Genomic DNA, 14246 nt, shown 5'->3' with positions numbered 1-14246 from the left:
ATAGAAGACTGTGATTCTGTTCTTTGGTTATCTGAATAGATCAATAGAATTAAGTATGGCTTAATTCAATTTGTTCATGGAATATCACTTTTCATGTCTCTTTTGGATCGTTTTTGGCTATTAGATTCCCTGAAAGTTATAGTGGACAGAGCCCTGAATTGTTGCAGTCAGAAGACCTGAATCTTCCCAGTTCTTCTATATACTGCCAGTGTGACCTTGAGCATATCACTTGGTCCTCTCATATAGCAACTGAGGGATAGTTGGAATGATCTCTAAGCCCCTCCCAATGCTAACTCCTATAAAGCATTGGAGTGGTTACCAGTACATTAGCAGTTTCATTCTGGTCATCTCATTTTACTTCTCTGTCCTGAAGATCTCTTCATCTCGAACACTTTGTAATTCACTCTGCATTGAAATGACACATTACAGTTTTAAAGAAGAGCAGCTTGGTTATTAAGAGTTATCCCAAAATAGAGTAGGTGTTATTGAGAGATGATTAATTTTCATTGCTGGAGGTTTCTAAACAGAAGCTATAGGTGATTACTCTTTGATCCTCATATTTCTAAATTCTAAAAAGGGGGTAATAATACACTACCTGCTTATAATGGTTATTACGGGAAAGGGTTTTTTAACAGTGTAAATGTTCATGAAAAGTGATATTCCATGAACAAATTGAATTAAGCCAGGCATGGGGAAAGATTTTAGTTACCAAAAGATTACTCATTTGATCCCACAAGTCCAATGACAGCATGGTATAGTGCAAAGAGCACCAGATTTGTAGCTAGAGGACAAGGGTAGTAATCCTGATTCTGCTACTTATTACCTGTGTGAACTTGGGCATGGTTTTCATCTTTCTGTGTCCTAGTTTCCTTGAGGTTAAATGAGGGGAGGGGGTGAACTACAAAGACTCTAAGACCTCTTCCAAGCCCAAGATCCTAAAGTGGTATCTTCACTTCATATTCGGGCTGGGGAAGGAGGGATTTAATTGATTTGCCTTAAGTCATACAGCTAATTAATTATAAAGTTAAGGTTCATTCCCAGCTGATTTCCAATCAGATGCACATTCTGATTACTATGATTTAAATTCTCCTGTAGGATGAGAAAGATGAAATTCAAGCAAGATTCCATTTTAACAAACTCTGCAGAGTGACCCGATGAGTTTTGTTGTAATGACATGCAGTTTAAATAAATACATTTTTGCTTAAAATATGTATCCCAAATTATGACTCAGAAGTTATCCAGCATCTGTGTAATGAATTAAGGAAAAATGAAATTAAATGCTTTTGAACTCAATAGGGACAGAGGGATATGTTATATATTGCCTTTCTTCCACTAAACTACTAGATAATTTTCGTGTTGGGATTGTTTTGTTGTTGATATTACTGTTGGTGATGGTTTGCTTATTGTTTATGTTTTCCACACCCACTCTCAGGGTGGTGGACTGTGTGAAGTAATAATAATAGCTAACATTTATATACTGATTTAAAGTTTACAAAATGCACCACAAATATTTCATTTTAGCTTTACAAAAACTCCAGGAGGCAGGTGCTATTATTATACCCCTTTTTTTTTTCAGATGAGGAAATAGAGGCAGGCAGGTAAAGTGAGTTGCCTAAGGTTACACAGCTAGTTAGTATCTGAAACAACATTTGAACTCAGGGCTTGTTGATTCCAGGGTCAGCACTCTATCCAGACCATTAAGAAAAGTCAAAGACTATGTTAAATGATGTTTAGGCATTCATTATATAAGTTTTAACTATAGACAATTAATATTAAGCAGATTAGCAAAACCCTGTTAATTTCTTCCATACATCAGAACATGAAGGGAGCTTTGTTATATAAATCTTTCTTTGTTATTTATTTTTATCTGTGTGCTTTTTGATTCATTTTCTCATTTAGTTTATGTAATTCAGCTTGATTTTATGGTACTTACCTTCTAATTTTAGAGGGAAGAGTAGAGGTATTCCAAGGAAACAAGCTTCTATCATCAATCCCGATGTGGACGACATTTGGCGAGCTAGCCATTTTATACAACTGTACAAGAACGGCTTCAGTAAAAGGTATATTTCCCATAATGTTGAACTAATAAAAAAATGTTAGATATACTAAAGTCACTATTCTTATAAGATGTGAAGTATTTATATGGTATTTTCTTATCTAAATGTACATTGACAGTACATTGGGTAATCCAACAGTGAATGTGCTTTTGGAAAGTGAAATAGAGAATTACTGAAATTATTCAGGTGATCTAAATAAATAGAATGTTTCCCCTTGGGTATCTGTATATTTAACATGAAAATGACTTTTAATCGCATTATTATAATATTGAAGTATATCTGTGACCTCACCAAAGTGGGCATTATTAATAACAATGCAGATTGCAGCCTGTCTGTGCTTGCCTACTTTGTGGGACTCCAGTCTGTATCTTTCATAACTTCATCAAGGGGTTCCATCCAATGCATTGGCACTTTAAAAATTTTTTCTTGACATCGCAGGAATACCAGTGGAGCACACAGTGTACCAGTTGTCCCTCATTCTATGTGACTAGCCCTTCACTTATGAAAACTTTTCTTAACCATCAACCAAAATTGATCCCCTCTGCTCTCTCATGCCACTGTGATCACTTCTGTGCACAGCTCACCTTATAACTTCTGTTATTTTTTTTGTCTACATGTATTATCCCTAAATAATCTATATGACCTATGACAAGTCATTTAAGGTCAGTTGTGAAGTAAGGGGCTTGGACAAGATGTCCTACATGTCTTTAAGCTTTAAATCTATGGTCTTATATGTATCCCAAGTACCTTGCACATAGTAAGCATCTAATACATCTTTGTTGGTAAAATGTTCTGTTCTTTAAAAAAAAATCAGAAAAGACATTGCATCTCTTAATTTTTTTTTATCTTTATTGATCTTTGCAACTATGTTCCTTTGGTTTTTGTGTGAAGTCATTTCCTTTTTCTCATTTTAGTACCATGATTTCAGCTGGAAACAATCGTTCACCCATTCTTTTTTTTTTTGCCTGTTTTTATTTCCATCTTCATCTTTGCTCTTCTCCATCTACCCTTCTCTTTTACATAACGCTGGTTAAAGAATCTTTCACAAGAAAAACCTATCTATATTATCACAAGATGACAGTCCCCGGACTATTAGAAGGAGAAGTACCATAGAAAAATACCACAAGAGGTGTCCTAAAAATATAGACTCAACTTTAAAGCATCTTCAACTGAATTATACACCTTCAGGATTAACCATAGGCTAGTTTCCTTTTGTATGACAGCATCCATCTGAACTACCTCCCAATGACTTAGGGTGTCCAATATGACCTTAGAGAGTACGAGTCCTAATCACAGACCTAATGCCAGAGATTCTGTGTTGTAAATGACCTCATAGGCTTAGTCTAACCCATATTTGAAGAAGAAATCTCACCACAAAATTCAAAACAGGGGATCATACAGATTCTGCTTAAAGAATTAAAGTGAGCGGTAGCTCAATACCTTCCAAGATATCCCATTCCACCTTGCTAGGAAAATTTTATTTTAAAAAATTGCTTTTTTTTTTTTAACAAGACAGTTACGCACCAATAACACTTCCCATAAAATCTTCTCTTGTTTAAAAATAAAGGAACATTGCAGTAACCATATCTAACAGAATATTATGCAACATTCTGCATCTGTATTGACTACCTCTTTGTCAAGAGGAAGAAAATGCCTATCATTATTGGTCCTCTGGAGCCAGAATTGTTCTTTGCCTTTAATACAGGTAGTATCTTTTAGAGTTATTTTAATTTGAATTATGATGTTGCATATTGTGTATGGTTCTCTTGTTTCTCTGCATATTATTTTTTTTCCTCCTCCTTCTCTTCCTCCTCCTCCTCCTTCTTCTTCTTTTTCCAAAAAGTTTTTTCCAAAAGCTCTTGTGCTTTTGTGCATAGGCGTTATTAAGGACAGAAATTTTACTACAGCTTTCTTTCTTGAATTTTAGAGCCTGTGAACTTCTGTGAGTGAAGTTTATCTGATGCCCACTACCTCTTCTTCCATGTTTGCATATGCTTCTTCTCATATACTCCTCTTATAGCAAGTTCCTTCCCCTTCTTTCTCCCTTTGACACTACTGTATTCCTTTCCACCCACCCTACTTTTTGAAACTTAAAATTCCTAAAATAGAACCAGTATATTCCCAGAAACCCAGTTTTTCTTAGTTAACTTCCTCAAGATCCTTTGAAAGTAACTGAAATTATAAAGGACATTTGTTTCTTTTTCTCACATTACAGGACTTCTTATCCTTTTTTTTTTGGATGTGTTATTTCATCATTTTGGTAGTCTGATGGTCTCTTTCTCAAGATAATGTGTTTAAGTACATAAAATAAAACCATAGGATTACAAAGTAAATAAATTACATCAACATACAATTATAAAAATACCTTCAAAAAGCCATATTGTTGTCTTCCATGTAGAGAATCCCTACAATATAAAAATTTTGGGACTGCATCATCATATAAGCCTTTTCCAGCCGTTAAAATAAATTCACTTTCCTGGGTTTCTCTTGAAGTGTTGTGTTTGCATTTCAGAGTTCCTACTCAGCTCTGATATTTTCATCATAAATGTTTGAAAGTCTTCTATTCGTTAAAGATGTATTTCTACCCTTGGAGGATCATACTCAGCTTTTCAGAGTAAGTTCTTCTTGTTTGTAAGTCCACACCTTCTGCCTTTTGGAATCTTATATTCAGACTTCTGCTCAAGATGGCAGGTTGAGCAGGAAGTAGAGTGCTCAGTCCCCATGTACCTTCTCCAGCAAAGCCATGAAGTTAGTCAGCACACAAAATAATGATCAATAACTCCAGTGAGAACCTACGTTAAGTGATTTCTTTCACTCTAGTGCCACACAAAAATCAGCCACAAGCCCACAGGCTATTGGAAGGGCTGTCCCTCCAGCAAGTTTAATGTCGAACAGCACAACCAAAGATGGGATATACGTTGCCTCCAAGGTTCTAAGTCTGGAGACAGCAAGAATAAAGGATTTCCCCTGAGAAGGCCCTAAGATAAACAGGAAGCTCATGGTAGGAAGCTTGGATGCCCAAGAGAGTAGCAGTCAGTGGCCAAGACCAGTGCTGATGTACTGGTTGACATATTCCGATTATTCCGTCCTGAGAAACCAGAGAGAACCATAAATATCTGATTTTATGAACTTCAAAGGGCCTAACCCTGAGAAGTGGGGTCACGCAATAATCCAAGGGACAGGGCTAGGCCAAACAGGGCTGACCATCCCACTGGCACTGGCACCAAGCCCCAGGTCTGGAACTACAACTGGAGAGATGAGCAGATCAAAGAAGAACACTGACCAGTATCAAACGTGATTGCAGATATAGAGATCCCTCAAAAGAAGGAGAGAGTTACTCTGTAACAACTGTAAACAGAGGTTCAAAAGGAAAAATGGACTTTCCACGTGGACTACATGGATACTTAGAAGAAATGAAGCAAGAGCTAAAAATCACAATAAAAGTTCTGGAAGAAAGAATTTGGAGGGAAATAAATAGCTTAGAATGGAAAGTGGTAAAACTCACCCAATAATGGACTCCCTAAAATATGGAACAGACCAAACAGAAGTCGATGACTCCATGAGATTGCAAGAAATATTAGAGCGAAATCAAAGGATTAAAAAATAGGAGAAAATATAACGATACTTGATATCAAAAAGAATTGACTTGAAGAACAGGCCAAAGAGAGATAATTTAAGAATCATTGGGCTACTTGAAAACTGATTTAAAAATAGACCTAGCTGCTTTATTTCAAGAAATTATATGAAAACTTCCCAAATCTATTATAACTATAGGGGGAAATTAAAAAAAAAAAGATTCTACTGATCACCTCCTGAAAGAAATCCCAAACTGAAAACTCCCAGAAACATAGCCCAAATCCAGAGACTCCACTTTAAAGAAAATATATTGCAAGCATCCAGAAAGAAGCAGCTGAAATATCAAGAAATCATGATCAAGATCACATAAAATCTGACGACCACCACCATGAAAGAGTGAAGAGCTTGAAATATGATATTCTTAAAGGCAAAAAATGTAGGTTTACAATCAAGAATATCTTACTTGGCAAAGTTGAGTATAATCCTACAGGGAAAAAATGGATTTTTAATGGAATAGAAGACTTTCAAACATTTCTGATGAAAAGACCAAAGATGAATGGGATTTTGAAATGCAGATATGAGAGTCCAGAGAAACTTAGAAAAATAAGTGTATATGAGTAGTTGGGAAAGAGTTGTATGATGGTAGAGGATGAGAAGAAACAAGTGTGTCTTCAGAACCTTAGAGTTTTGAACCAAAGGATATTGAGGGAATTAGATAAGAAAAAACTGAGGTCCTGGAGGGGTGGGTGGATTGGTTCTGTTCTGAGGACTTTCAGAAGAGCAAAGGAATGAAGGGTGAAAGGGTGAATTTCTACACACGAGTATAGAAAGAAGGAAAAGGTGGGTGAAACTTGAGTTTACAAACATAGAAGAAGGGGTGGTTGGAATGGACATTAAATGAACTTCACTCTTACCTGAACCAGAGGCAAAAGGATTAATCTCACAAACATAGTTTGACGCAGATAGATGTCAGCCAGATCAGCTCTATGCTAATGCTGCCTCTAATGTTGAGTGATTTATCTGCCCCAGGATTGTGGGTCTAAGGAATGTCTATGTCAGGAACCGGCCAGTGTTAGGCGGGTCAGTCAGCTAGTATTTAAGTACCTGCTATGTGCTAGGTAGGCACTTGTGTTAAATGCTGGGGATACAAAGAAAGACAAAAAACAGTCTCTGCTCTAAAGGAGTCCACAGTCAAATGGTGTGTGTTGGGGGGGACGGACAACATACAAACAACTAAATCCAGACCACGTATAGACAGGGCAAATTGAGGGTGGTACAGATGGTGATGAGTCCTTGCTTCGACCTGGTGGTCAGGATAGGGTTTGGAGGGGTCCCAGGGTCAAACTGGTTATAGCAGTAATGTAAGAGCAGAAAAAATGATTTTATGCAAGGGGAGAGATTTATATTAATTGTTAAAGGATGTAAGTTATTACTACTGTGAACATTTTGATACTTAACACAAATTGAAAAAAGAACTTTGTTTTAATATGCACTGTTAATATATGTGAGTATATATATCTACACATATGTACATATATACAATGCTAGTATATGTGTATACACACATGTACAGAATAATACATATGTAAACACATATGTGGACATACATATGTGTATGTATATGTGCACATCACAATATATTAGCAATGTATATATACATATACACATATATAGGAATACATACATGCACAAACATATATATGTGTAAATTTTCAGATGGGAGTTGGACAGTTTTGGAGAGAACATGATCTGTAATATAGATGTGGGAACTTAGATTTCTTTACAACAAGGTAGAGTAAATACCTCACTTCTATGGGAACATTTGAATGTTATAAAGAGACAGAGATTTTTTATTTATTTATTAAAAACTAAAAAATGGGATTGCTAAGAAACTCAGTTTCATGGTACCATTGAAAGAGTACTTTGTTACCATGGTACCAACGACAGAGTGAGTGCTCAAGAGCTACAAGCATTATGGGTACTTCGGCTAATTAGCATATACATGTTTGATGAATAAAAAAGGCAAAAATAAGACAGTGAGAAATTACATAAACATTTTGAGGCTGGGGGATGATTTACAAAATGGCTATTGATTTTATAGAACAAATTTGTGAGCTGTGAGCTTTTCAGTGAAAAGTGTGTCACTGAGAGACTGTAGGCTCTCATTTGAGCACCTGAATGCCTCATAGCAGCCACAGCAGGGGAGGAAGAGGAAGGAAGCTGAGAATAGGAGCTGGAGACACCACTGTGGGGCTGAGAAGCTGCCTTGCGGTTGCTGGCAGTTAGAAGCAGTCAGCTGAGATGATGCTTCTGCTGCATCATTCCTGATTGGCTGCAGAGAAAATTTATTTCATCTTCTGAGAGGTATTGCTCTTGAGTGCCACCTAGAGTTGGGAAAAGGTGCTTTTCCCCAAGTTTTTGTTCTTCTCTCTCTGGCTTCAGAAGGAAAAAGCAGAAGAAGGTTTTGGTACCATGGTGAGTTAGAGTTGTGTTGTTGTGAGCTGTATTCTGATTGGACAGCATCTGGAAGTGTTGCTTTGTATAGCCTAGAGATGGCCAGTTTGATGAGCTTTGTACTTTGCCTTAAGGTGAGTTGCTTTTCTCAATAAGAGTGAACAGTTCCTTTTGTTATTTAGTCATTTCAGTCGTATCCAACTCTTTGTGACCCTATTTGGGATTTTCTTGGCAGAGATACTGGAGTGGTTTGCCATTTCCTTCTCCTGCTCATTTTACAGATGAGGAAACTGAGGCAAACAGGGGGAAGTGACTTGTACTTCTTTGGCTTACAGAGAACTGCTATTCCCACTAAGAGCTAACAGTTCCTAGTTGCCTTTTTGTGGGTGATAATTAGTTTAAATGTTAAGGCTATGTTTGAATAGAGAAGTGAATAGCATCAGCAGGGACAGCTCTGTGTGGTACAGATAATCCCAAGTGGACCAGTCACATTGAAGCCTGCCATCCAGAGTTGTGAGTTACTCTGAGCACATGAGTTTTCCTCCCTCATGGGTTCCTTGCTAGGTTCTTGTGTGTGTCCAATTTTCTTCACAGCATTTGAGTGCATTAGTGGAAGAGTATGATGTGGGTTTATATGTGTATTACAATATATTTTGTTATTTATATAATTTTTAAAACATACTTTCTATTATTACTATTATTCCTTTTGTCTTTTTGTTAAGTACAAGGTTATATTTAAGATCTATTGTTTCAGCATTATTTTGAGTGATTGGTTATGTAGATAGGAAACACACTGGATTCTTTTTGGCAGGGAGGAGAAAAAAGGGAAGGGAAAAAGCATTTATTAAATGCCTACTATATGTCAAGATGTATGTCAGGTATTTTACAGATATTATCTCATTTGATCCTTACAACAGCCTTGTGAGGTAGGTGCTATTCCTTTTTTATAGCTGAGACTGATGAGATTAAGTGATTTGCCAAGAGTCTCACTGCTAGCAAGTGCCTGAGGTCACATTTGAACTCAAGCCTTCTTGACTTCAAGCCAGCTGTCCAAATTGGAAGCTCAAGAACTAATGGTATTGTAAAAGTGTATTTACCTTTAAAAGGGTTCTCCTTAGGACCCTGAAAGAGTTTGAATGTGACTTCCTGCTGGTGGTCTATCTGTGAGAACTTCAATCTGCTAGTGGGAGAGAAGCTTGGAGCAAGTGAATCAAGTCCAGTGTACCCCGGTAAGAGAGGGCCCCAAAAGTGTGACCTCGTGGGACTCATGCAGGTGGGAAACCCTTTGGATGAGAAGACCAGTGCATGACTGGCTACTTCAAGAATTTCTCTGGTTTTCTTAAAAGTTTTGATAGTTAAAGTGATCACATAACATTTTTCCTTCTTTTTCCTGTAGCTGTTACCAACGTGAAGACGTGGGCACTAGATAGGGAGGTATTCCAGAATATTATGAGAAGAACAGCCCAAGCTCGAGATGAACAGTACCGACAATTCCTTAGGAGGTAAGAGTAATGTCCTGGGACTTTTAACAGAAGATCCTACTCCCTAATAGATATGTTAGATCTTGAAAAAAATACGTATGATAACAGATATTAAGAGCCTGCAAAAATACATTTCACTGATATCAAAAGCATTTTTACTTTTTTGATAATACTCATTCCAAGACTAAAAGAAAAAAGAAATCATCAGCTTGAAGTAAAACCACCAGACTTTCTCATAAAATAGAGTAACTACATTTTAGCCCAGCTACAGAGAATCTTATGAGATGAAGATAGCATTGCCTTTAATTGAGCCTTCTATCCTGGAACCCAAATCCCTGTCTGAATTCTTCATTTCTTTTATTTTTTTCTAATTTATCTATTTGTTTTTTAGAGATTAATTGAAATTACGTAGCTTCTTTTAGATTCCTATTATTTTGATTAAATTAGTTTGACAAAAAAGGTAGCTGTTGCTATAGTGATCACATAGAGCCTAGGAAAAAATAAATAAAAAGAATCTGTTTATGAGAACTTGATCACATTTCTGATGAACACAAACTGATCATCAGTTTGTGAAAAAATAATCAACATTTCTGTTTAACCATTCACCTGGTTTAGATTTTAATATTTAGAATTGTCAAAAGCGTAAAGTTCCCTCTTTTTTCAAAACATAGTTTATAATTGGTTGGCATTTTTGTGGGCTCTTTCAGCATGGATGTTGAGATCACAGAAGCATAGATTTAGAACTGCAATGAAACTGAGAGGACAATTCTAGCTCACTCTTTACAAATGAAGAAGATGAGGCCTACAGAGGTTAAGTGATTGATCATGGTCACACAATAAATGGCCATGCTGAGATTTAAATCAAATCCAGGGCTTCCTCCTCACAGCTCCATATTCTAAAGTAGAATTTTCTATTAGAAGTGGTCATGAAATCATGAAGTATTTTTTTCAAAAATTTATCAGTGCTTATTATGCATAAAGATTTTTCTATTGCATAACAATTTATTTATTTTGTATATTAAAGGAACTTTAGTCACTTTTGTAATGATATTGTTTCTAATAAGATAATATTATTTTTTCTCACTGTCGATTTTGTGCCTCTGTAAATTTCTATGGGGAATTACTAATTAGTAGGGCATCACAAGTTATCACATTTTTAATATAGAAATTGCTTGATTGAACCCGATCAAGCTGGACAGTGGCAATAATGAACAAATCAATCAGTCAGCCAATAAGCATTTATTAAGCCAGATGCTATACTAGATGCCAGTGATACAAAGTCAGACGCCACACAGTCGCTGCCCTTAAGGAGTTTAGGGGAAGACAGCCATGTACAGAGGAAGAAGTGGTGGCAATAATAAATATCTTGTCATCATGGAACCATCAGAGGTAGAACGGGAAGGGACGTTAGAGGTCACCTATTCTAATCCTCTCACTTTACAGATGAGAAACTGAGGCTCTGCCAGCTGGCATCGTTAGCTGGCAACACAAGTGAGCAAGGATTTGAACTCAGGTCCAAGTTCAGGGCTCTTCCCACTGGAGCACACTCACTCTGTATGAGTCAGAAGTGTGAAAAGAAGAAAAAAAAATTCCAATCTTGGGATGTATTGAGACAGAGCTTTGAGGATTAAGGAGGTCCCTTAATACTGGGCTCTGCTCAGACCACCATGGTACCGTTGTATTCAGTCCTGGGTACCACATTTTAAGCAGAACAGGAGAGTTTCCAGAGAAGGGAAATCAGCCTTCAGAGAAGGGCCTTGAATCTATGCTGTGGAAGATGTAGTTGAAAGAAATGAGAATGTTTACCCTGAAGAAGAGAAGGCTAAGATATACTGAGCAGAACTAGACATAGAGACGCTTGGGTTCTGTTCCTGCTTTGAGTATTTACTGGCTGGGTATGACTGGCCAAATCCCTTAACTTCTTGAGGACTCAATTTCCTCATTTGCAAAATGATACGGTTAGACTCAACAACTTCTAAGGCCCCATTTACCTCTAAATCTTTGACCCTGTAAGTTTTGAAGGGTTTCCATGTGAAAAAGTTGTTAGACTTTGTTCTCTGTGGTCCAGAGGGCAGAAACATAAGCAGTGGGTACATAGAAATTTCATAGACACAATCTTGATGTCAGAAAAAAAAAAAACGAAAACAACAAAAAACCCCAATCCCACCAAAGAATTTCCTAATAATTACAGTTGTCAAAAAGTGGAATGAGTTGTCACAGGAATGCATTCCCCTTATTGGATTTTTTAAAATAACTTTTAATTTAACTCAATTTTGGGGGACACAATTGGGGTTAAGTGGGTTAAGTGACTTGCCCAGGGTCACACAGCTCGCATCTGTGGCTGGATTTGACCTGAGGTCCTCCTAACTCTGGGGCAGGTGCTCTATCCACTGTGCCACTTAGGTGCCCCTAACATAATTTATTTACTATAATAAATAACTTTTTTCTTCCCTAATACATCCCTCTCTCTTACCCCCAACCTCTCCAGTAGGAAAAAATAATGCAAAAACTTTGTAACAAATATATAAAATCGAGCAAAGAAAATGCCCGTATTAGCCATTGAAAAAATGCACGTTTCATTCTACATTTTGAGTCCAACAATTCTCTTTCAGGAGGTGAGGGGCATTCTTATCACTGGTCCTTTGGCGTCGTGGTTTGTCACTGTATTGATCAGAGAGTTCTTCAGTCTTTTAAAGTGATCTGTATTTACGGTGATATTTTTATAGTATAAATTGCTCACATGGTCCTATTGACTTCACTCTGCATAGATTCATACAAGTCTTCCTTAGTTTTTCTTAAAAGCTCCCTTTTACCATTTTTTAATGGCGCGATGGCATTTCATCACATTCTGATGTCATAATTGGTTACTCATTCCAGTTAGTGAGCACTTCCTTGATGCCTAATTCAGTGCTATCACCAAAGGAGTTACTACATTTTTTTCTCTATATATGGATCTTTTTCCTTTTTCTTTGATTTTTTTTTGGGGTATAGACCTAGTAATGAAATAACATACCCTTTAGGGGTATGCACCGTTTAGTAACTTGGGGGGACAGAGTTCCATTTGCTTTTTAGAATATTTGCTAACTCAAACCACAACTCCAACAGTGCATTAATGTTCCTCTTTTCCTGTAGCCCCTCCAAATTTGTTAATTTCGTTTTTAAAATTTGCCAATTCAATAGGCGTGAGATGAAGCTTCAGAGTTGTTTTAATTTGAATTTCTCTAATTATTAGTGATTTAGAGCATTTTTATATGGCTTTTGATAGCTTGGATCTCAAATTATGAAAACTACATGTTCATATTTCTTAACTATTTATCATTTGGGGAAAGACTCATATCTTAGAAATCAGAAACTTACTCCAAATACAGTTACTCCATATTCCTGTTTCTTTTCTAATTTTAGCTGCATTGGTTTTAATGGAATTTCATATTCTTTCTTTTCCTGCTGGATTTCATTGGTAGTAAATAGAAATGTTGATGATTCATGTGTGTTTATTTTGTATCCTGTGACTTTGCTTAAATTATTGTTTCAATTACTTTTTAGTTAATTCTCTGGGCTTCTTTAGACCATCATATCTGTAAAATGCAATAATTTTGTTTTCCTCTTTGCTCATGCTTATTCTCTCAATTTTTTTCCTGTCTTATTGCTAAATCAAGCATTTCTAGCCCTTTGTTAAAGAGTAATGATGATAATGGACATCTCTGCTTATTTAAATAAGCAAAATTTTAAAATTTTATTTTAAAATATATCTTCATTTGATATAATGCTCATCCTTGGTTTTAGATATATTCATTGAAGGTTTTCAAGCACAAGTTATAAAATAAAATATGGTGGAGAATGCTTTTCTGATATTAGTTGGATTTGATGTAACCTGAATCGCCTCCCCATTCTAAAATTCTAGGATTCTATATTCTCACCAGGAGATAACCCTGGGGTGACTAATTCAGGTGGAAGGCACAACTTAGGTGTACTAAAGATCTGAAGACTTCATATTGAGGACATTCTGGAGTCAATATAATATTTTCCCTCCTCATCCCTATCCCAGCCCACCAACAAATTTAACCTGCATGGTCATGGTTGGCAGTATCTTAGGGAGTATTCTACTGGGGAGTATTCATCTCCCAACAAGCAGCCAACTTTATCTGAGACCTTGTTTGGAAACCAATATATTCTGCCATGGGGAAAAGAAGCCCAAAGGGTTAATTAGTACCTAGCACAAACAGTTAAAATAGTGTTTCTGGGCCCTCTTTGAAAAGCTCTTTCCTGAAAATCTTTTTCTCCTATAATTCTCAGGAAAGACTTTTTCAGGCAAGATCATTTACAAACTTCATGGATACTAAATTAGGACTGGGGATAGGCCTTAATTACCATAGCTCATTGATCTCTGAGGGACTGTAAGACAAGATCCCTCATGAAAACTATTTTCTCTTATTACATTTCATTAAAAATATTTCACTTAAATATATCTTGGTTTTGTTCACAGTATTACAGTTAGCTCTTTGCATTTTTCAAGGAATGTGTTTTAAGGAAATGTTTTTGGTACAAAGTCACTGTTTACATTGTTTTTATTTTTGTTGTGGCCTTTTTCCCACCGTGGTGTCAATTAAAAAAAAATTCATTGGTGCTGTTAAAATTGTTATATACTCTAAAAGTTTTGCCAGTTTTCCTCACCTAAAAG

General features: G+C 36.4%; 1 protein-coding gene across 1 annotated transcript in view; it reads left to right on the top strand.

Annotated features, from left to right (window-relative positions):
- Positions 1-14246, top strand: part of PRKG2 (protein kinase cGMP-dependent 2) — a 123396-nt gene that overhangs the window by 42897 nt on the left and 66253 nt on the right. The window contains exons 4-5 of the mRNA XM_020988351.2: positions 1947-2060; positions 9484-9589. Of these exons, the coding sequence (XP_020844010.1) occupies positions 1947-2060; positions 9484-9589 (220 nt within the window). The remainder of the gene's footprint in view (positions 1-1946; positions 2061-9483; positions 9590-14246) is intronic.

The sequence above is a fragment of the Phascolarctos cinereus genome, unplaced genomic scaffold, assembly GCF_003287225.1.
Source record: "Phascolarctos cinereus isolate Bilbo 61053 unplaced genomic scaffold, phaCin_HiC Scaffold_9;HRSCAF=440, whole genome shotgun sequence".
Lineage (NCBI taxonomy): Eukaryota > Metazoa > Chordata > Mammalia > Diprotodontia > Phascolarctidae > Phascolarctos > Phascolarctos cinereus.
Note: the sequence above shows the minus strand (reverse complement) of the source record. Positions and strands in the feature narration are given on the sequence as shown.